The 24,311-nt window shown below is 50.7% G+C and overlaps 1 protein-coding gene across 1 annotated transcript in view; it reads left to right on the top strand.

The window, feature by feature from the left end:
- LOC144589893 (NACHT, LRR and PYD domains-containing protein 3-like) overlaps window positions 1-24,311 on the top strand; it is a 111,083-nt gene that overhangs the window by 47,522 nt on the left and 39,250 nt on the right. Inside the window, 1 exon segment of the mRNA XM_078394876.1 lies at window positions 11,882-11,974. Within this exon segment, the coding sequence (XP_078251002.1) occupies window positions 11,914-11,974 (61 nt within the window). The 5' untranslated portion in view covers window positions 11,882-11,913.

Below are 24,311 nucleotides of genomic sequence, written 5' to 3' on the forward strand. Positions count from 1 at the left end.
TCAAGCTTGACAATATCTATCCTGTAACATGGTGCCCTCCTGTAATTATGGAATGGTGCCCTCCCCCATAACTATTTTGTGATCAACTTTCCCACCCAGTGGAGAGCCGCAGCAATGACTGGTCCCTTATATTTTATCCACAACACTTTCATTCATGTTCATCAGAGATAGGAGCAAGATGAGGCCATTCGACCATCGAGTCTACTCCACCATTCAACCGTGGATGATCTATCTTTCCTTCTCAACATCATTCTCCTGCTAAGTGGGCTAAATTCTTGTCTTAGAACTTCATGAAAATAAAGTTATGAAATTATAAAGTCGTAAACTTATACGGGACCACATCTGCCCCACATCTGCCCCATCGACTTGGAATCAGAAGAATAGCCAGAATCAGAATCGCCTTTATTGTCATCCAAAAAACAAGTCTTTTGGACGAAGTTCCATGACCCACAGTCCAACAATCAGAGCAATAAAAATACGCAACATACAAAATCACAAACCAGCACAAAACAAAAAAAATAATATTAACATAAATCCAAACACTCTGCGACCGTATACAGTTTTAAAACCCATCAATGTTAATAAACTGATTTTGACACAATTGTCAAAATAAACTGATTTATATAATAAATCAATTGGTACAATGTTACATAGAAACATAGAATAATGTTATAGGAAAGATATTGTCAATTTGAAAAGGTTCAGAGAAGATTTATGAAGGTGTTGCCAGGACGAGACGGTGTGAGTTGCAGGGAGAGGTTGAGTAGGCTGGGTCTCATTTCCGTGGAGCGCAGGAGGATGAGGGTTGATCTTATAGAGGTGTACAAAATCATAAAAGGAAGAGATTGGGTAGATGCACAGTCTATTGTGCAGAGTAGGAATCGAGCACCAGAGGAGATGGTGTTGTGTATTCATGCCAATGCACAAGAGTTGCAACTCATAGTTTTATTTGTACTCAAGCGGAGGTAACAATAAGTGCTATCGACTAAATACGAACGAGGCTCGGGCGCAGGCCGAGATATCACCCCCAGGCGGTCGTGACCCTTTTCGGTTCGTAGGCGGACCACCTGACCGTTAGCCAGTGGTGGCAGAGGCCTGCTCGTCTTGTCGTACCATCGTTTTTTGATGTCACACTTCCGTTGCAGCTGGGACTGAACATCAGATGGAAAGCGAACTTGTGGCTCCAGTGTATGTTTAGCAATAGGTAAAGTAGTTCTTGTCTGCCTGGACATTAGGCGTTGTGCGGGTGAGCCAAGGATCGGATCGCGGGAGATGTTCCGCAGGTTTAGTAAGTCGAGGAAAACGTTGGATCCTGCTCTGCGGGAACGTTCCATCACATGCTTGGCACTCCGGATGGCATGCTCCGCTAGCCCGTTAGACTGAGGGTACTCGGGGCTACTAGTGATGTGGCAAAAGTCCCAGCGTGCAGCAAATTCTTTGAATTGGAGGCTGGAGAATTGGCTGCCGTTGTCGGAGAGTAGGCGATGAGGAGACCCGTGGACGGAGAAATGGCGTGCAAGCTTCTGGATCACTGCCGTGGAGGTGAGGCTCGGGAGCAGATCGATCTCGAACCACCCGGAGTACGAGTCGACTATGACTAAGTACCGCTTCCCGTTCCACTCAAAAATATCAGTTGCCACGATGGCCCACGGGAGGTCAGGAACCGGGTATGGAAGGAAGCGGCTGTTTCTGCTGCTGCAGCGCCAGGCTGTTGCACACAGCACAGGACTCTACTTTTTGACGAATATAGTCAGACATTCCAGGCAGAAGAACATGCTCGTAGCTCTCGAGATCGTTGCTTCTGTGCCTGGGTGACCCCATGGACGTTGTCGAAGTACTTGCCATGTAAGGAGGCAGGAATCACAGGTTTGTGGCCCTTTACGACAATGCCACCTTGCAGGACGAGCTCGTCGTGGACGGTAAGGCAGCCGGCAGTCTGTTCTGCTTGACCGGCCACCCATGTCTTATGACAGAGGATAGTGCTAGGAGGGTATCGTCGGCGGCAGTCTGGGCTGCCAGGTCCTCCAGGCAGGACGAGGGGACGTAGGAGACCATCATGACGGCAAACTCGTCTCCTGACAAAGGAGAGCCGCAGGTTGCCCGCGGAGCTCGAGAAAGGGTGTCCGCCAGGTGCATGTCCTTGCCCCGCTTGTAGACTAGAGAGATGTCGTACTCTGAAGCTGCAGCATCATCCGCTGGAGCCGCGCAGGGGCGGCATGTATTGGCTTGCTTACAATGCTAATGAGTGGCTGGTGGTCTGTTTCGATCGTGACCTTCTTGCCGAAGATAAAATCATTGAATTTTCTGCAAGCGAAGACGACCGCTAGCAGCTCTTTTTCGATTTGCGCATATCGTTGATCGGTGTCTGTCATAGTACGAGAGGCGTAGGCAACAGGTCTGTGGCCGTCACCGCTGTTTTGAAGGCAGACGGCACCCAGCCCATACTGCGAGGCATCGCAGGACAGCGTGACAGGCAGCTTGACATCGTAGTACGCGAGAGTGGGGGCACAATACATCTGTTGTTTCAGAGTGTCGAACGCTCTCTGTTGCTGTTCATGCCAGCCCCAAACAGTATCTTTGTGAGTTAGTAGGCGTAAAGGGGCAGATATTTCACTAAACTCCGGGATGAATTTCCCAGGTAGTTGACCATTCCGAGAAAGCGCTGCAGACCGGTCACATCGGAGGGCGCTGGGCAGTTCGTTGATCGCGATCGTTTTAGATGGATCGGGTTTGAGGACCGGCGCTCGTGAATATGTGGCCCACGTAGTTGACTTCGCTCACCTTGGAATTTGCACTTAAGCGGGTTGAGCTTGAGATTGATCTCTTTGGCGCGGGTCGAGGACGTTCTTCAGATTCGCGTCGTGGTCCTTTACATTCTGACCGGCGACGAGGATGTGGTCAACCACAATCGAGCAGGGGTATCCGGCAAATAGCTGTTCCACGGTGCGCTGAAACACCTCGCTAGCTGAGTTTATTGCCGAAGGGCATACGTTAAAATTTGAAACGTCCAAACGGTGTACAAAAAGTGGTCAGGTTGGAGGTGTTTGTGATCTAGTGGAATCTGCCAGAAGAGCTTTTTCGTCAAGGACTGAGAAAACTTTGCCTTGCCAGTTGCGCTGCGACATCTTCCACCTTGCGCATGGATAGTGTGGCCGTTTAATGGTGGTGTTAAAATCCCTGGGATTAATGCAAATCCGTATCTCCTCCGTGTTTTTTTTAGAGGCAACCACCATGGTGGAGACCCAGTCTGACGGGTCCGTGACAGGAGCAATCACTCCAGATCCACCATCCTGTTGAGTTCACTCAGCACGCGGTCCCGCATAGCATGGGGAATCCGGTGGGTGGGACGGACGGACCGGTAAGACTCTGGGTCGGTCGTGATCTTGTACGTGACCGGAAACTTGCCGAGCTTGTCGTTGAAGAGCTCACCGTACTGCGAGAGGAATCGGTGGGCGGGGGCATGTGCGGAAGCCAGTTGATGGACCACCGAGTCGAAGGCAACCAAGCCTAAGTCGATGCAGGCAGCAATGCCTAGCAGGGAAGGAGTGTTTTCCCCGGACAACCAAGAAAGACAGTTTGTGACCCGGGACGCTAGCTGGCACTGCAGCTCAACAGTTCCAACGGGCTTGATTGAGCCCCCTCCAAAGGGAAGCAGTTAGGCCATGGTTGGCTTGATGCCCTTGGCATTACGAATCCTGTGGAGCTCTGATAAGGTGATAACGTTGCAGCGAGCCCCTGTGTCGAGCTTTGCATTAACAGGCACTCCGTTAATGAGGAGGGTGACCATGGGATCGAGATGTTTAGCAGATGGGTCTGATAAGGAATGTATATTGATATTCAGTCCGTTGATAGCAGCTAGGTCATGCTCGTTAAACACAGGGAGTGATGCAGGTGCTGTGTGAGACGGCTCGGGCTGTAGCAGATGTACCGACTGTTATGTCCCGACTCTGTTCCCACGCGAACGACAGCAGCGGACAAAATGGTTTCTACGTTTGCAGTAATTACAGACTTTCCCAAATGCAGGGCACTGCTCCCGAATCCCAGCGTGTGAGCCCACAGTTACTACAGTTGTTGATGTGACCGGCACAGGATCTGCCGGGCACTTCAGAAAGTGGGCGTTGAGCACGGTAAGATGTGCCGGCAACATTCACATCAAACGCAGAGTGTGGTCCCGGCCCCAAGGATTTAGTGTGTGAGGCAGTTAGCTCAGCAACTCGTGAACTGGGTTCATGCCTGCAGCGCCTTCAGGGTATGTGGAGGTGCCCTGCGGGACACAAAGATGGTTAAGGACAGGGAGGTCTGTTCACAGGAACTGCACCAGCACATCAAGCTCACGGGCAGACCGGATTTAGACTTTGAAAATGGCAATGCCTGCATGTGTAATATGTGCTAAAACAATTTCACTGTGTAGTTGCACATTGAACTACTGAACTGTTGACCACTCTCCTCACAGAAGGCTCAGAAAGGCCTTTACTCTGGCAACTGAGGAAGTGTTATCAGTAAAAATAACTGAACCCGGGAATAACAAGCTGATGGTTTCATTGTGAAACAGTGCCCTGAAAATGCAGCCATTTTGTGAACCAAACTGGGCCATCTGCTTCCACAGCACCAGACCGCTCAGTGCCCTCAACACATCAACTGTTAGATCCAACTTCACTCAACTCTGTGTGATTGATGTGCAGCACCTGCACCAACACGTCCCATAACAACGTGCAGCTGGTGCTGGACATGACTTTCCTGCTTCAAACTCTCACCGGGACACATTTAGTCACAACAATCAATGCAAAGTCCTCACAACAACAAATCAAACTCAATGGGGAGATTCACCCGCAGTCTCTCCCCAAGATTAGACCCGTCCACTGGGGGCCGGCGGCAAATACTCACCGATGGGAAGCAGCTGTCCCCGCCCGACAGGCGCTCCCCTCCTCTCCCCTCAGTGTACAGTGTGTGGGGGCGGGTGGGGGTCAGGTGTGTGGGTGTCGGGGTCATGTGTGTGGGGGATGAATGTCATGTGTGGAGAGAGTTATGTGTGTGGGGGTCAGGTGTGTGGGTGTCAGGGGTCACGTGTGTGGGGGGGGCGGGGGTCATGTGTGTAGGGGGTCACGTGTGTCTGGGGATGGGGGTCAGGTGTGTAGTGGGTCACGTTTGTGTGGGGTGATGGGGTGGTCAGGTATGTGGGGGTCTCTTGTTTGGGGGGCTGGTGATCAGGTGTGTGATCCCCAGGGGGTCATGTGTGTAGGTGGTCACGTGTGAGGGGGTGCTGGAGGTCAGGGGGTGTGGGTGCTGGGAGTCAGGTATGTGGGGGGCTGGGGGTCAGGTGTGCAGGGGGTCCAGCGTGTGGGGGGGGGGGGTGGGGGACAGATTTGGGGTGGGGGTGGGGTTCGTGTGTGTAGGGGGTCATGTGTTGGGGGGCTGGATTCAGGTGTTTGGGAGGCAGGGGTCAGTTGTGTGGGGGTTAGGGGGTCATGTGTGTAGGGTGTCACGTGTGTAGGGGGGCTGAGGGTCAGGTGTTTGGGTGGTGTGGCGGTCAGGTGTGTGTGGGGGGTCTGGGGGTCAGGGGGTCATGTGGATAGGGGCCACGTGTGTGGGGGCGCTGGGGGTCAGGTGTTTGGGGGCTGGAGGTCAGGTGTGTGTGGGGGGCTGGGTATCAGAGGGTCATGTGTGTAGAGGGTCAGGTATATCTAGAAGGTGGGGTCAGGTGTGTATGGGGTCACGTTTGTCGTGGGGTGGGGTTCATGTCTGTGGGGGGGCAGCGGAACATGTGTGTTGGGGGTCACGTGTGGGGGAGGCTGGGGGGGTCAGGTGTTTGGGGGCTGGGGGTCAGGTGTTTGGGGTGGCTGGGGATCAGAAAGTCATGTGTGCCATGTGTCACGTGTGTGGGGGGCTGGCGGTCAGGGGATGTGGGTGCTGGGGGTCAGGTGTGTGGAGGGGCTGGCGGTCAGTGCGATGGGGTGCTGGGGATCAGGGGGTCATGTGTGTAGGGGTCACGTGTTTGGGGGTCTGGGGGTCAGGTGTGTGTAGGGGAGCTGGATGTCAGGTGTGTGTGGGGCTGGGGTCAGGTGTACCTGGGGGCTGGGGGTCAGGTGTATGTGGGGGCTGGGGGTCAGGTATGTATGTGCGGCTGGGGGTCAGGTGTATGGGGGGGCTCGGGGTCAGGTGTGTGGGAGCTGGGGGGTCAGGTGTGTAGGGGTCCGGGGGTCAGGTGTGTGTGGGGACTGGGGGGTCAGGTGTGTAGGGAGTGACGTGTGTGATGGGGTGGGGACAGGTGTGTGGCGGGTCAGGGGATCATGTTTGTAGGAGGTCATGTGTGGGGGGTCAGGTTTGTAGTGGGTCACGTTTGTGGAGGGGGTGGGGTCAGGTGTATGGGGGGTCAGGCGATCATTTGTGTAGGGGGTCAGGTATTGGGGTGGGCTGGGGGTCAGGGGCCATATGTGTAAGGGGTCACGTTTGTGGAGGTCAGGGGTCAGGTGTGTTTGAGGGCTGGGGGGTCAGGTGTGTCTGGGGGTTAGGTGTGTGGGGGCTCAGAGGGTCATGTGTGTCGGGGGTCACGTGTGTGGAGGCTGGTGGGGGTCAGGTGTGTGCAGGGTCTGGGGGTCACGTGTGGGTGGGAGGTCTGGGGCCAGGTGTGTGGGGACACAGGTGTTCATTTGTGTAGGGGGTCACAAGTGTGGGGGCGGTTGGGGGTCAGGTGTGTCGGGGTCAGTGGGTCATGTGTGTAGGGAGTCACGCTTGTGGGGGGGGTGGGGGTCAGGTGTGTGGGGCGTCAGGGGCTCATGTGTATAGGTGGTCACGTGCATGCGGGGCTGGTAGTCAGGGGATCACCTGTGTGGGGGGATGGGTGTCAGGTGTGTGTGGGGGCTGGGGGTCAGATATGTTGGGGGGCTGGAGGTCAGGTGTACGGGGGCTGGGGGCTGGTGTGTGGGGGGCTGCGGTTCGGGTGCGTGGGGGCTGGGGGTTAGGTGTGTGAGAGCTGAGGATCAGGTATGTGGGCTGTCCGGGGGTCAGGTGTGTGTGGGGGCTGGGGGTCAGATTTGTTGGGGGGCTGGGTGTCAGGTGTGCGGGGGCTGATGTGTGGGGGGCTGCCGGTCGGGTGGGTGGGGGCTGGGGGTCAGGTGTGTGGGCCTCCGGGTGTCAGGTGTGTGTGGGGGGGCTGGGGGTCAGGTGTGTGGGGGGGTCAGTGGGTCATGTGTGTAGGGGTCACGTGTGTCTAGGGGTAGGGGTCAGGAGTGCCGAGGTCAGAGAGTCAGATGTGTGGGGGCTCGGGGGGTCACGTGTGTGGGGGCAGGTGGTGGTCCAGATGTGTTGGGGGTCAGTGGTTATGTGTGTAGGGTGTCCCGTGTGTCTGGGGCGTGGGGTCAGACGTATGTGGGGTCAGGTTTGTGAGGGGGGTGTCAAGTCAAGTCAAGTCAATTTATTTGTATAGCACATTTAAAAACAACCCACGTTGACCAAAGTGCTGCACATCTGACTAGGGAAAAAAGAAACATACAGTGGCAGGCAGCCAAACACAACGGCGCGGCCATCTTGAACAAAATGTTAATTCAATCACCCACAGTCCAACAACAAATGCATTAAATAAGCATCAAAATTACACCCCCAAAAAACCCCCAAAAACACAGTCCAACAATAAAAGCACTAAACAGGCACCCAAATTACCCAACCCCAAAAACCCCCAAAAACACAGTCCAACAATAAAAGCATTAAATAGGCATTCAAATCACACAACCCCAAAACCCCCAAAAACACAGTCCAACAATAAAAGCGCTAAACAGGCATTCAAATTACACAACCCCAAAACCCCCAAAAACACAGTCCAACAATAAAAGCATCAAACAGGCACTCAAACCACCCAACCCGGGGTCAGGTGTGTGGGGGGGTTAGGGGATCATGTGTGTAGGGGGTCCCGTGTGTCTGGGGGTGGGGGTCAGGTGTGTGGGGGTCAGGGGGCTGGGTGTCAGGTGTTTGGCGGGCAGGTGTGTGGGAGGCTGGGAGTCATGTGTGGGGGTCAGGGGGTCTTGTGTGTGTGGGGGGGGCTGGGGGTCAGGTGTGTGTGGCGGCTGGGGGTCATGTGTGTAGGGGGTCACGTGTGAGGGGCCCCCTGACCCCCACCTGCCCCACACGTGACCTCCTATGCACATGACCCCGAGCCCCCCACACAAACGTGACCCCCTACACACCTGACCCTTGACCCCCGCCCCCCCACACAAACGTGACCCCCTACACACATGACCCCCACCCCCAGACACCCGTGACCCCTACATACATCACTCTGACCCCCGACACACCTTACCCCCACCCGCCCCCACACACGTGACCACCTGCACACCTGACCCCCAGCCCCCACACACCTGACAGAGAGAGAGGGAGAGAGAGAGAGAGAGACGGAGGGGGGGGTTTGGGGGCGGGGCCGCGATGCGGGGCGGGGCTGAGCTGATGCTGAGCCGGGTTTCAGGGCGCTGGAGATTCAGGGCGGTGCCGCTGTCAATCAGCAATCGGTCAATGGCTGTCACCGCCCGGATCGTCTCTGCGCGTGCGCGTCACGCATGCGCGGCCCCCTCGCGCGGAGATGGTTTAACGGGCGCTCGCCCGCGCGCCGCCACCGGTCACCTGACCCTCCAACCGTCAGCGCAGGCCGGGCCCTCCCCTCTACTCCCATTGGTTGTCGGCGGTGTCCGCCAACTGCCTTAGCCAATGGCGGAGGCCGAGGGGGAGTGTCCCCGCGGGCCCCGCCCCCGGTCAGTCCCACGCGCAGGCGCAGTGCGGCTCCGTGGATCCAGGGCGGGCGGGGAGAGGGTCCCCGCTGTCCGGGCGGGCGGGGACAGTCGCTTCCCATCGGTGAGTATTTGCCGCCGGCCCCCAGTGGACGGGTCTAATCTTGGGGAGAGACTGCGGGTAAATCTCCCCATTGAGTTTGATTTGTTGTTGTGAGGACTTTGCATTGATTGTTGTGACTAAATGTGTCCCGGTGAGAGTTTGAAGCAGGAAAGTCATGTCCAGCACCAGCTGCGCGTTGTTATGGGACGTGTTGGTGCAGGTGCTGCACAACAATCACACAGAGTTGAGTGAAGTTGGAGCTAACAGTTGATGTGTTGAGGGCGCTGAGCGGTCTGGTGCGGTGGAAGCAGATGGCCCAGTTTGGTTCACAAAATGGCTGCATGTTCAGGGCACTGTTTCACAATGAAACCATCAGCTTGTTATTCCCGGGTCCCGTTATTTTTACTGATAACACTTCCTCAGTTGCCGGAGTAAAGGCCTTTCTGAGCCTTTGTGTGAGGAGAGTTGCACATTGTTATCAGCTGAGACTGAGTGATCCGAGGACAAGGTGCAGCAGAATGAGAGGAAGAGCAAAGGATACTGTGAGGATTTCAGATTTGCAACATGGAATGCATTTTGTACATGTCAGTTCTCATTTCATTATTCAAATGAGTTGGGACTATTGGGTTTGTGAGTGGAAGTATGAAAATTACACATCTGTTAACCACTGTAAGGTAACGTGTGACTTTTGCAACCAGTTTTATGGGAATGGAAGTTTTAAAAAATCGCTATTCCAGAAGATCTGAAGGAAAAAGAGAAAATGCCAACATGCAGGAAACACTCAGCAGTTTGAGCAGCATTTGATTACAGTCCCAATTCTGATAATGGATCATCCACCATTGCACTTCCACTGTTTTCTGCATTCACTATTTTAATCAATAATGTAAATACATTGTCTTTATTACATTGTAGGAAAAATGGCAGTCATTTGTACTTGGCCAGATCACGCACAACGTTAAGATAACCAAATATGTTTTAACTTATTTAACTGCTGGAGATTGTTTAAAGGGAGGGAGAGATCACCTGTCCACAGCTGGAATAGTTCAGGACCAGATGTAGTGCCGTTTAATGCAGAGTTGTATCTTTCAGCTATGATAACAGGTATAACAGAGCTTTATTTGTCGTTCGGTACCGAAGTACCGAACGAAACTACATAGCAGTCATAGAAAAAAAAAGAACACAAGACACATAACCCCAACACAAACGTCCATCACAGTGACTCCAAACACCCCCTCACTGTGATGGAGGCAACAAAACTTCCACTCTCTTCCCCACGCCCACGGACAGACAGCTCGTCCCCGACCGACCCGCACAGTCCCCGCACCGGGCGATGAAAGGCCCGCGACCAAGCCTTGCGCAGCTAAGTCCCGTGGTCGAGCCGCACCAGCGGTGAAAAGTCCCGTGGTCGAGCCGCACCGGGCGATGTAAAGTCCCGCAGCCGAGCTGCACCGGGCGATGTTAAGCCCCGCAGCCGAGCTGCACCGGGCGATGTAAGTCCAGCGGCCAAGCCGCGCCGGGATGTAAAGTCCAGCGGCCAAGCCGCACCGGGCGATGTAAAGTCCAGCGGCCAAGCCGCACCCCGCGCCGTGAGGAAGAGAAAAGTCCCCCCCCCCCACCCACCCACCCACACCACCACCCCTCCCCACCCACCCACCCACACCACCACCCCCTCCCACACATACACAACCAAAAAAAATATATAAAAACCATCCCAACACCGACACACAACAAAAAAAAGACGGACAGACTGCTAGTCAGCCGCTGCCGTTAGGCGCCGCCACGAGAGCATAATAGAGAATGTCTGCAAGATAGCAAAGGATAATCTCTGTTTGTTGAGGATGAATCAATTGGAGAGCTGAGCGCTGAGAGGAACAGATGTTTAGTCAACAGTTCGGTAATTCAATGTGCAACTGCAGAGTGAAATTGTTTTAGCACATATTACACATGCAGGCATTGCCATTTTCAAAGTCTAAATCCTGTCTGCCCACGAGCTTGATGTGCTGGTGCAGTTCCTGTGAACAGACCTCCCTGTCCTTAACCATCTTTGTGTCCCGCGGGGCGCCTCCATCTACCCTGAAGGAGCTGTAGGCATGAACCCAGTTCACCCACCTACTGGGCCACTCCTCGCCCCTGACTTCTCCAGCTCCCTCCCGGTAACGCCGTCCTGTGAACCTTTGGGCGGGTTTGGGCAGCGTCCTGTCGAGATGAGACGGATTATTCTCCTGTGAAGTGGGACTGGTGGTGGTTATTGCACACAGATACCTGACATCATGGAGACCCTGCAGAGTCTAGGCATGTGATATCCTTCTATTCTGGAATGGACACTCTAGGGATGGCGCTGGAATGTGCCATGGGAGCAGTGAGGACTACAGTTTCCAGTAGAGTTGGGACGTTTGTAGTTGGCCCATGAAATGTTTTATTTCCCGTTCCAGCCAGTGGGGATTTGGCAATAGGTAACATGGTGGTGTAGAAGCCTTTGTACTGGATGGCAAGCCAACACCGCCATTCATTGTGATCATGGCTGATCATCCACAATCAGTAACCTGATTCAGCTCTATCTTACTCTCTCTTAAATCCATCCAGTGATTTGGCCTCCACTGCCCTCTGGCAGAGAATTCCACAAATTCACAAATCTCTGGATGAAAAAGTTCCTTCTCACCTTGTGGTAAGAATAGGGCCAGCAGAGTGGACAGTAATTCCCCATTAGTGGGTATTTTCCCTCTTTCTCTGTGAGTTGAAGCCTGAGGTGTGTATGTTGGGGATTGACCGTGTTTGGTCTGGAATAGTGATACGGTGATTAGGGGTTTGAAAGCTTCAGGGATCTGGCACAAATGATGAATTGCTGCCTTGGATAGATCAGGGATCTTTGGATGTCAGGGCAGACATGAATAGCTAGGTGGACTAATCCTGCTTTTATGTTTTGTTAATTTGCAGGGGTATACCTTGTTTGGATGGGGTGTTTTCCACACCTCCGCTGTACTGTAATGCTGTTTGTTGGTTCACAAGGCAATGTCTTTCTTCACATTTAATTGTCACCTGATGGTTCTGTTAATATTGTTTATTTCAGAGCTACAGAGTTTGCGAACGCCTGACGACATCATGGCTGAAAGTGGTGACTGTGGAGGTGATTCAGTGGCCTCTACATCAAAAAAACAAAAAGGTTTGTGAGCCTTCTGTGAAATGCATATGTTGCCCTGACAGTGCGTGGACACCTGTTGCAAGAAATGAGGTTCACATGGAAGTGGGACTAGGGATGGGGGTGAACACAGAGAGTTGACATCTCCAGGGATATCACTGTTACAGGTGGGCGGATGCAGGAATTGTCTGATATATCAGCACTCTTTTTAGAAACAAATTATTTGATTAGCAGCAAACGTTATAATATCAGAGTCCAGAATCAGATTCTGAGCAGAAATGAGCCTTTGACCCATCTGCCACCTGACAATTTCTCTGCATTAATCCCATTACTGAGCATTAGTAGTCTATCACCTGCGATTCATTTGCATTTGGAATGGACACCCAGATGCTCCTACAATGTTGTGACAGAGTATCAGCCACCACCTCACCACCTCAGGCTGTGTCCTAGCTGCAGTCATCACTACTGAAAGATTATTCCTGAAAGATCATCCTGTAAACCTCATGGTCCACGCATTAAATTGATGCCCCATAGTGTTAACCGCCTCTACTATGAAGAAAACTATTTTTCCATCAACGTTGCTTCTCCTAGTATTCTGAAAATCTATCAGATCACTGCTTGTCTGCCCCAGCTTCAAGGAAGACCACTTAAATCACTCCAGTCTCAGTTGATATTTGAAATATTCATTTCCAAGCAATATCCTGATGGATCTCCTCTGTAGTTTCTCCAGTGCAAAGGCATCCTTCCCACAGTATGGAGATCAGAATTGCACACACTCCTCCAAATTAAGGCTTAATCAACTCCATGTAAATTTGTAACAAGGCCTCCCTGCAGTTGTATTCGATGCTGCAGCTGATGACAAGAATGCTAAATGTTGTCTTCGTGTGCACTGCTGACTTTAGGGATCTATGGATTTGTACGGGTGTTTCTCAGCGGTCTATAGGCCCTGTCATTCATGATGAATACCCTGGTTTTATTTATCCCTCCAACATGCGTCAACTTGCCCGTATCATGATTAAATATGAAATGTAATGTCTCCGCCTACACAAATACTGGTTCAAATCCAGTTGCGGGGGTAGAAATGTAAATTTTGGCAGAAAGGCTAAAATCGCTAATACTTGGAACAAAATTATCAGATTATCTCGAAAGTAACAATCATCCAAATTTTATGTTGGATATCTGGACATAACATAGCACCTGATTCGAGGGCTTCTACGCTCTTATCAAATTTGTGACCGAACCTCACAGAAGCTAGGGTAAACACAAAATGCTGGAGTAAAGCAGCGGGTCAGGCAGCATCTCTGGATAGAAGGAATGGGTGACCTTTCGGGTCGAGACCCTTCTTCAGATGCCAGGGATGTATTCCTGTTCTCCGAATTTACTTTTTTTAACTATTTATGCATACCGCATCAAGGACATTGGACTTTGTGTAAGGGACTGATGTGCTACAATGCTGCAAACTACATTCTGCACTCTATCTTAACCTTTGCTCCATCTGTTCTTGAGTTTCAACCTATTATATCTGTGTGTGGTATATCTGATCCTTTTGGATTACATGCAAAACCAAGCTTTTCACAGTACTTCAGTACGTGACGTTCATGCACGTCCAGTTAAAATGAATGCACGACTGAGGAGTAGGTGCAAGGGTCGGATAGTCAGATATTTGAACAATTTGGATCTTTTCGGGGAGAGAGGTGACCTGTAGACGAGGAACCTGAACTGGAAGGAGACTAACATCCATCCGTGTGGCCAGTTTTGAAAGTTCTGCAAAGGAGGGTTTAAACTGATTGGCTGGGAGACGCAATCCAAAGTAGTATTTAGACAGTTCAAACTGAGCTGTCAAGTGGACGAGCACTTTGTGCCCAATCGCAACAATTCAATTAGCTTTGAAACCCTGTGTAAAAGAACAGTTCTGGCCTTCAATATAAAATTCTACATTGGGTGGTGACAGTATGAGATAGGAACAGTGATTGGAGTAAGTTGTATGTGGGCAAAGGGGCATCTGAAAGGGGAAGTCTTTAAATTGTGATAGTGAGATTTCAAGATATGCATGTTGCCAGTGAAGGACAAGTAAGGAACCCTTGATGATGAGAGAAATTGAGGCTCTGGTTAGGGAAAAGGAGACATGGGTTAGGTATAGGCTGCTCGGATCAATGCTTTCCTGGTAGAAGTGTGAGAGATAACTGAAAGGCGAAAATCAGGAATACTTGGATACTTTAGCATACTTAAGAACAAAATCAGTAGGGCAAAAATGTGTGCACAAGGTGGCACTTATAATTAAGGAGAAGGCAAATATATTTTCCAAGTATATTAAAGGAAAAGGGGTAACTGGAGAGTGAAAGGATATCCTCAGTGATCACCTGTGTGTAGAGCTGCAGGAGATGGGAAAGGTCTTCAATTATAATTCCTCCTCTGTCTTTACCAAGGAGAAAGGCTTGAAGTCTTGAGTGCAGTTGTATTACAGTCGAGGTGGTGCTTGATGTCGTTAACCGTATGAAGATACGTAAATCTTTGGGGGCTGTGATTAGATGTCTCTAAGGCTTCTGTTGAAAGTTAGAGAATACTTTGCAAGAGCCTTGGCTGAGATATGTGAATCATTGTTACCCATGGGTAAAATGCTGACTATTTGAGGGTAGATAATGCTGTGCTTCTGCTTTAGTCAAATCAAGTCAATTTTATTTGTATAGCACATTTAAAAACAACCCACGTTGACCAAAGTGCTGTACATCTGATTAGGTACTAAGGAAAAAAATGAAACATACAGTAGCACGCAAACAGTTCACAGCGCCTCCTCAATGAGCCTCAAACACTAGGGAGTAGAAATAGGTTTTGAGCCTGGACTTAAAGGAGTCGATGGAGGGGGCAGTTCTGATGGGGAGAGGGATGCTGTTCCACAGTCTATGAGCTGCAACCGCAAAAGCGCGGTCACCCCTGAGCTTAAGCCTAGACCGCGGGATAGTGAGTAGCCCCAAGTCGGCCGACCTGAGGGACCTGGAGTTAGAGAGGTGGGTTAGAAGATTTTTGATGTAGGGGGGGGAAATGTCCATTTAGGGCTTTATACGTGAATAGGAGGAGCTTGAAGTTGATTCTGTACCGTACAGGGAGCCAGTGGAGAGAGGCCAGAATCGGGGTGATGTGGTCCCTTTTACGGGTACCCGTCAGGAGTCTCGCTGCGGCGTTTTGGACCAGTTGCAGGCGGGACAGGGAAGATTGGCTGATCCCAGTGTATAGGGAGTTGCAGTAGTCTAGGCGGGAGGAAATGAAAGCGTGAATGATTTTTTCTGTGTCGTCGAATTGGAGGAAAGGTTTGATTTTAGCTATGGTACGAAGTTGGAAGAAGCTGGCTTTTACCACAGCGTTGACTTGCTTATCAAATTTTAATGCAGAGTCAAATATCATGCCGAGGTTTTTGACATGCGGTTTGACTAGGCAGGATAGGCTTCCAAGACTGCCTATTATCGATTTGATGGAGTCGGGGGGGGGGGGGCCGAATAGGATGACCTCAGACTTGCTCTCATTTAATTGGAGGAAGTTCAAGTCAAGTCAAATTTATTTGTCACATACACATACACGATGTGCAGTGAAAAGAAAGTGGCAATGCCTGCGGGTTGTGCACAAAAAGAATTACAGTTACAGCATATAAATAAAGTTAATAAGTTACTATTATTGTCGACAAAAATTTAGTCTCTGGGGTTATAAAAGTTGACAGTCCTGATGGCCTGTGGGAAGAAGCTCCGTCTCATCCTCTCCGTTTTCACAGCGTGACAGCGGAGGCGTTTGCCTGATCGTAGCATCTGGAGCAGTCCGTTACTGGGGTGGCAGGGGTCCCTCATGATCTTGCTTGCTCTGGATCTGCACCTCCTGATGTATAGGTCCTGCAGGGGGACGAGTGTAGTTCCCGTGGTGCGTTCTGCCGAACGCACTACTCTCTGCAGGGCTATCCTGTCCTGGGCAGAGCTGTTCCCAAACCAGACTGTAATGTTGCCGGACAGGATGCTCTCTACAGCCCCAGAGTAGAAGCAATGAAGGATCCTCTGAGACACTCTGAATTTCCTCAGTTGTCTAAGGTGGTAAAGGCGCTGCTTAGCCTTACCCACCAGTGCGGCAATGTGCGTTGCCCACGTCAGATCCTCTGCGATGCGGACTCCCAAGTATTTGAAACTGCTCACCCTATCCACAATAGACCCATTTATCTCCAGTGGCGTGTACGTCCTTGGATGTTTAGCCCTTCTGAAGTCCACAATCAGCTCCTTTGTTTTAGTGACATTCATGAGGAGGCTATTGTCCTGACACCAGAGTGCCAGATCAGCCACCTCCTCCCGGTAGGCCTTCTCATCGTTGTTGGAGATCCGGCCCACCACCACAGTGTCATCAGCAAACTTGATGATGGAGTTTGAGCTGAACCTGGCCCCACAGTCATGTGTGTACAGGGAGTACAGTAGGGGGCTAAGGACGCAGCCCTGGGGGGATCCTATGTTCAGGGTGAGGGAGCTAGATGTGTGTTCCCCCATCCTGACCACTTGGGGCCTGGCAGTGAGAAAGTCCAGGACCCAGGCACACAGAGGGGTGCTAAGCCCCAGTTCCAGCAGCTTCTCAACCAGTCTGCTGGGGACTATTGTGTTGAATGCTGAACTAAAGTCAATGAACAGCATCCTCACATAGCCCCCCTGGCTGTCCAGATGAGAGAGAGAGGTGTGTAGAACCTGGGAGACCGCATCATCCGTGGACCTGTTCGGACGGTATGCGAACTGTAGTGGGTCCATGTTGCGAGGAAGGAGGGCGCAGATGTGCTTCTTGACTAGCCTCTCAAAGCATTTCATGACAACCGAGGTGAGGGCCACCGGTCGGTAGTCATTTAAACACGCTGGAGAGGCATTCTTTGGCACCGGTACAATGATGGATCTTTTGAAGCATGCAGGGACCACGGACTTTGCCAAGGAGAGGTTGAATATTGTGGTGAGCACTGGAGCAAGCTGAGTAGCACAAGACTTTAGTACTCGCCCAGATATACCATCTGGGCCTCCAGCTTTCCTCGTGTTCACACGCGTCAGAGCCCACCTCACCTCATGCTCGGACACCGAGAATGTGTGCACATCCCCGGCGGTGGATCCCCCTCCAGCCTCGCTAGCCAGCGCCCCTTCGGTGCTGTTTTTAGACGGCGAGCTGGTGGTGTTACCCGTCTCAAACCGTGTGTAAAAAGAGTTCAGGTCATCAGCTAAGGAGGAGCCGGCACTTCCGGTTGAGGGGGTGCTGGACCTGTAGCTAGTTATAGTCCGTAGCCCCTGCCAAAGGCGCCTGGTGTCCTGCTGCTCCATCTGTGACTCCATCTTGTCCCGGTACCTCTTTTTTGCGTCCTTCACTGCCCTTCGCAGTCGGTAGGACTCTCACTTGTAGTCGTCCATGTTGCCGGATGCCAGGCCGGAGTTGTAAGCAGCGGTGTGAGCATTCAAGGCCACGCGAATAGACCTGTCCACCCAGGGTTTTTGGTTAGGGAAGATACTGACCCTTACCGTGGGGATGATGGTATCGGCTATTGTGGCAATGAAGTCCGTAACCGCTTCCGCAAACTCATTTACGTCTCTGGAACTTTCTTGGAACATGTTCCAGTCGACTTCGCTCAGTGCATCCTGCAGCATGGCCTCTGAATGGTCAGCCCACCTCTTTACGTCCCTCGTCACTGTCGCTTCCCGTACTATCCGTTGTTTGTACTCCGGCAGCAGGAAAATGGCAGCGTGGTCAGATTTCCCAAAAGGAGGGAGAGAAACGGCCTTGTAGCCTTTCCTGAACGGCGTGTAGCAGTGGTCCAAAGTTCTTTCCCCCCTGGTGACACACGTGATGTGTTGGTAGAAGTTGGGCATGACCTTTTTGAGATTTCCCCTATTGAAGTCTCCAGCCACCAGCACAGCCGCATCAGGGTTCTTGTTTTGGTGTTGACACAACACATCGTGTAGGGTGGACAGTGCCACGTCGGTGTCCGCATGCGGTGGGATATAGACGGCTGTGATTATCACCGAGCTGAACTCCTGGGGTAGGTAGAATGGTCGGCATGAGATAGTTAGATGTTCCAGGTCCGGCGAGCAGGAACGAGAAAGCGTCTTAATATTTCCAGGATTACACCAGTTATTATTGGTCAAGAAGCAGACTCCTCCGCCCTTGGATTTCCCGGATTCTTCCGTTCTGTCCACCCGGAAAACAGTGAAAGACTCGGATGGGCAGATCACCTGGTCAGGCACCAGCGGGGTCAGCCATGTTTCGGTCAGACAAAGGATGTTACAGTTCTTTATGTCCCTCTGGAATCTGATCCTTGCCCTGAGGTCATCCAGCTTGTTCTCCAGGGACTGGACGTTGGCCAGAAGTATGCTGGGCAGAGGTGGACGCAAGGCTTGGGTTCTCAGCCTGTTCCGAATCCCCCCTCGCTTCCCTCGGTGTTTTTTCCGACTTTCCCACTGACCTGCGCTCCCACTGCTGCTGCCGCGGTGCGCTCCTTTGATGATCTCTATCGGTATATCGGTGAGTAGTTTTCTGTTTAATAGTGCTCCAGTAGCGCTCGAGTTTAATTTTACGAGCGTTTCCCGGTCGTACATTGGTTAATGCTAAGTGCTAGCACACGCTAGAGCACTTAGGGATAATTTTAAAGTAAACATACCAGTTTAAAACGCACAGTTCACGCAGAGCTACCACGACGGCGACTGGACTGGACCGCGCCATCACGTCATCCAACCGCGTCATCACGTTCTGTGCCATCCAACATTTTATGTCCTCAAGGCAGTGTAAGAGGCTGTTTAAATTTGACTGGTTGTTGGGTTTCAGGGGGAGGTAAAGCTGAGTGTCATCGGCATAGCAGTGGAAAGAAATGCCGTGCCTTTGAATGATTTGGCCAAGGGGGAGCATGTATAGAGAGAAGAGAATGGGGCCTAGGATGGAGCCTTGTGGAACTCCGCAGGAGAGGCTAGCTGGAGCATAGGAATAACTGCCTATGTTGATGGCGAAACTCCTATCTTTGAGGTACGAAGCGAACCAGCTCAGGGCAGTGCCATCAATGCCAACCGCGTACCGGAGACGGTCAATAAGGATGGTGTGGTCCAATGTATCGAACGCTGCGCTGAGGTCGAGAAGGAGCAGGATTGCACAGTCGCCGGAGTCGATGGCGAGAAGCTGGTCGTTGTGTACCTTCAACAAGGCAGACTCTGTGCTGTGGTGGGCTCTGAAACCTGACTGGAAACTTTCCAGGATGGTGTTTTGGTGCAGGTAGTTATGCTTTAGAAGTGTTGCAAAGAAAATTCTGATAACTCGAGACGAGGATCCACGAGAAGCATAAACTATAGATTAGTAAACCTAGTGTATGTGGTGAGACAGTTACGTGAGAGGACATAAAGTGGTAAGATGTACAGTGTTTGTTGGTGTTTGTCCTTCGGGTTCGAAGATGACCATGACTTCACTTTCAATCTTATTATTTCGACCGCTCATTGGGATCCCCGCCAGCTGCGGTATGCTGGCCGAGGTTGAAGTCATGACTTGCGCTTGACTTGGATTTAAGTGAGGGGGAGTTGCGCAGATCGTCGGCCTCACTCTCTTGTCCTGGCCTATCGGGTTGCAGCAGCAAGACATAGTCGGGAAGGCTGGGGACAGGTCAGGATGCAGTGGATGGTCAGAAATGCCCTACGTATCTCACTCTGCCCTGTTTGTGCTCCACGACGCTTTGCTGGGATCGTCTTTCTGCCCGTTGAACCTTCTGGTGGTTTCCTTCATGCAATCAGCCGAACCCTGGCTTGAGATGCTAGGCAGACAAGCCCTAACCTGCTGGAACCAACGACTTGACGACTGTACTTGTGGCATGCACACAAGACAGTGGAGACATCGTGGGGGCGGGGACAGTCCTGCGGCTGATCCCATGGCTTGGGGGGACGGTCGAGACCGGGGCGGTTCTCCCCGGGCGGTGGTCCGCAACCCCACGGGCGGAGAGCGCCGTCTGCCGGCTGCTGCTGCTTCTCAAGCCCCGGGTACGGGCCCCAGGCCGCCAGCTTGAGCCTCCCTGGGGCGCCGGCGAGGTGTACAGTATGTGCAATATGTACAGTATGTGTATTTCAAAAGAGAGATGTTGGGAATAGTCACCATGGTTTTGGCTTTAGAGGTCGTCTTTCACAAATTTGATTGGCTCTTTTGAAGAAGTAACTGAGAAGGTTGTTGAGGGCAGAGCCAGAGACATAGTCTATACAGATTTTAGCCTATAGGATTCCTTGTGGTAGGTTAGATCGTATGGTGTCCTCGTGGAGATGCCCAACAGGATACCGAGTTGGCTTCGTGGCTGGAAGCAGAGTGATGGTGGAAGATTGCTTTTGGGACTGGAGGGCTGTGAATAGTGCGTCACTTGGTGTCCATGTTGGGCCCACTGCTGTCTCATGTGAAGAAATGAATTCAATAGGGATGTCAAGGTATGATTAGCAAGTTTGGACATGTAAGGTTGTGACGCCGAAGCAGAATAGGACCTTCATGTTGAATGGAAAAGCCCCGGAGAGAATCCACGAGTACAATACTTAATTCCCAAAAAATGGCATCATGGGTAGATAGTGGTGAAGGTGGCTTTTGGCACGTTGACTTTAATCATTCGGATAATTCAATGTAGAAGTTGTAACATATGTTACAGTTGTACATGACATTGGTCGCATATGTATTCTGTTCAGTTTAGTCATCCTATTTCAGAAAAGATAGCATTAAGATGGAAGTTTGTGCAGAGAAAATTTACGTGGATGTTCCTAGTACCCGAGGACATGAGCTATATAAATAAGTTGGGCAGGCTAGAACTTTATTCTCTGGTGTGCAGGAGACATCATTCTTTGTTCATCTGGATTGTGGTGCTCTTGGGTCTGTACAAAACCTCTTGTGCTCCCAACTCAGTTGAAATGTTCAAGAGGGAATGTTGGCCCATACCATACTGCAGGACAACATGAGAGGAGGGACTCGGCGGGGGGCACTGAGAACAAAGAGGGACTCAAGGGAGGTCGCCGCGAATAAAGATGGAACCCGTCAGAGGCCCACCAAGAACAGGGGGATCTCGGGGAGGTCGCTGATAACAAATGGAGACCCAGTGGGGGATGGCTGGAACTAAGGGGGCCCAGCGGGTGTGGGGATGGGTTCCTGTGTTGCCATTCCCCTTTAAAAATGACTTTGGGCACAGAGGGTGGTGGATATGTGGAATGAATTGCTAGTTGAGGCACGTACAATAACACGATTTTACTGACATTTGGGCAGGTACATGGACGAGGAAGGTTTGGAGTGATAAAGGCAAACATGGACAAATAGGGCTGGCTCAGGTAGGGCAGGTTGGTCGACACGTCTACGTTTGGCCGAAGCACCTCTGTCTGCTGTGTGACCTCCGTGTTTATGCCACGCAGCGAGAGAGAAATAATCTGAAAATGTCTACATGAGAAAGAAAGATCCAAACAAGCCATTTAAATAAAATTGCATTATATCATTAAGATTACAGGATGCAAGGGACATGTTTGAAGTAACAAGGCCAAATGGAAAATAGAACGTGGCGATTTTATACATGGATCAACAAAGGTAGATAGAGCATAGTAACGCGCAGGACAGAAAAGGTCTTTTGGGTCCACAATGTCCATGCGGACCGATGCCAAGTGAAACTCATCTCCGCTGCCTTCACACAATCTATATTTCTCCATTCCCTGCATATCCACCTGCATATCCTTGAGCTTCTTAAATACCACTATCGTATTTGTCCCAACCACCACACCTGGCAGCGCGTTCCGGGCACCCACCATCCTCTGTGTAAAATAAAACTTCACCCGCACATCACCTTTGAATTCTACCCCTTTCAGCTTAAAACTGTGCACCCCAGTGTTTCCACAGACCCCTAGCCAGAATAACAAACGTCTGTCTTCTCAGTAAATGAGCTCTGAATTTAGAGGACCACGTTGCTGTGAATCATGTGCATTCTTATTCTGCTGTTATTGTCGTGGTTTTCTTCAGCTTCGAAATTAAGACAGGCGACACGGAGAATTCTTCGAGAAGTTAAAAGCCTTTATTTGCAAACAACTGCTGGAACAATCAGGAAGTCAACCGCCTGACTGTCCTGCCTGCCCTGACTGTCCACTTAGTACATCGGGCAGTCTATGTTTATAGGATTATTCCAAACCTTATCTTCTTTACATTACCTCATACCCACAATCCTGCTCTGTAATAATTCATTTCTTTGCAGTCCTCCTGTCTGGTCTGCCACCATTAAATCCCATTTACTGACTTACCCTTATCTTAATACACTTATCTCTTCACACTTCGCCTCCCTTATTTCCCTGCGAGTCCATCCCTCACATCCATCCATCACCCCAAGGCCTATGTCTTTCCTTATCTCTTCTCTTGCCACCATTATGTTTCATTCAAATGTGATAAGGCAAAGAGATAATGGTGTACAGGCAATGCCTAAGTCAAAAGTTACCAAAGTTGGAATGCCTAAGGATTAAGTCTAAGGACCAAATATGGAATAAGGGATCTAAGGACTGCTAACTGAGGAATAATGCCAGGCTAACTGAGGAATGCCTAAGTGTACACATGCTACACAATTAACACTTGAATGTCTGAATTTCGTGCACTATACAAAATATATACTCCCATATATCCCCCCTTTGAGACCTACATGGTCTCACAGAAAAAGAAAACTAACAGTCGCATAAACCTGATCATTATTAGCCCCCACTTCAGGGTGTTTAGATATATAATGTGCAGCTCGTCAGTGTTCTTCTATCATACTAAAGTCCAGGGTCACTAGGCCAAAAACCCACCCCCTTTTGCCTGGGGTAGGGAAAAAGACCCAGCTACCCTTACAATCTATATCCCTAGTATTCCTCCAATGCAATTTGGTCGTCATTATAGTATTCTATCGGCGGGGTCGGCTTCTCTTGGAGGGTAGACGTACTCTTATCCTGGAACAACGGGAGCTGCTTCACAGTAGCTTTCACGAGGAGAGATTTGATACATGGAAAAACACAACACAATATTATAGCAATTACAAGCAGGGCGATTCCAATAAACATCCCGATTTTAGCCACCCATGCTCCCCAGCCGCCTAGCATGTTTTCCAGCCAGCTGAAGAGTTGATGCCCAAAATCTGCATTTTGTTTAACTTCTTTGCTTAGATTTTCCCGTTTTTCCATCGCCTTAGTAAAGAGCTGGTATTGTTGGGTATAAAAGTACAACAGTGTTCCCCAAAAAGGATACAGACTCCCCCTTTTTCAGCCAATAACCAATCCAGGGCCTGCCTGTTTTGCCATGCCATTTTGCTGGTGGCGTCGAGCTGTTCCCCTAAGGCTGACGACGCATCCTCAGTATAATTAATAAATCTTTGCTGGTTGAAATAAATATAGTTGATCCATTCTGTATTCTTTGAGGGTGCAATCCAAAACAGTATTGATTCCAACCCAGCAATAATTTCATTTCTAGCTTTAAACTGATTTGGGATTCCTCGGGGTTGCCCTATCGCATCCAAATAGACTCCCTCAGGCATTCGGTCAAACGATCTCTTCGTTCGAGTACTTGAAAATGCCTCGTGTGCGCTGAGCACGAGGACCGATTGGACTAACGTTACCCTAGCACAGAGACCAGTCCAATTAAGCGGAAGAGTATTTCTAGGACTGCCTCCTCACATCCAAAATCTATCCGCTATAGCTATATCTGCCATCAAAATAGCCCTACAATTTGGCAGTAAAGTAACACCATCCTTCATGGGCAAGTCTCGGGCGAGCTGCCACGGATTTTGCTGATTGCATATCCAGATCCTGTTACATTTACCTGGGAATTTCCCTACTGGATGCGTGCCATTTGCTGCATAATAGCACTCGTATCGCTCCGTACTTTTGATCCTTATCCCTTGTGGTGGCTTGGGGTAGGGTTTTTGTACCTGTGTGAAATTCCATAATGCACAGCGCTCTTCCGAGAGTGTCACTTGTGTTGATCCTGTTAACTGTGTTTTTCCCGAGAACCCTACAGTTTTAACATATTTTCCTGACTTGGGAAGGTGGGAGGCATACTGCGGTTGCACACAAGTGTATGTAGCTCCAGTATCTATCATCATAGGTGTTAACCACCCTCCCAAAATTACCTGAACCATGGGTTCTTCTTCTGCCTGTCGCGTTATCATTGGGTAAAGTCCCTTCCCATCCGGGTTCTCTGGGCACCCCTAATATCTAGCATAGGGATTCATGAGTCCAATTGGGCCTCCAGTCGGGCCCGTTGGGGCCGATCCTGGGTTAAAACACTGCTCACCCACTGTGGGTTCCTGTTGGTACGAACCGGGCCATGGACGGTGTGGGCAATCCCTCCTCAGGTGCCCTACCTGATTACATCCCCA

Source organism: Rhinoraja longicauda, unplaced genomic scaffold, assembly GCF_053455715.1.
Source record: "Rhinoraja longicauda isolate Sanriku21f unplaced genomic scaffold, sRhiLon1.1 Scf000085, whole genome shotgun sequence".
Lineage (NCBI taxonomy): Eukaryota > Metazoa > Chordata > Chondrichthyes > Rajiformes > Arhynchobatidae > Rhinoraja > Rhinoraja longicauda.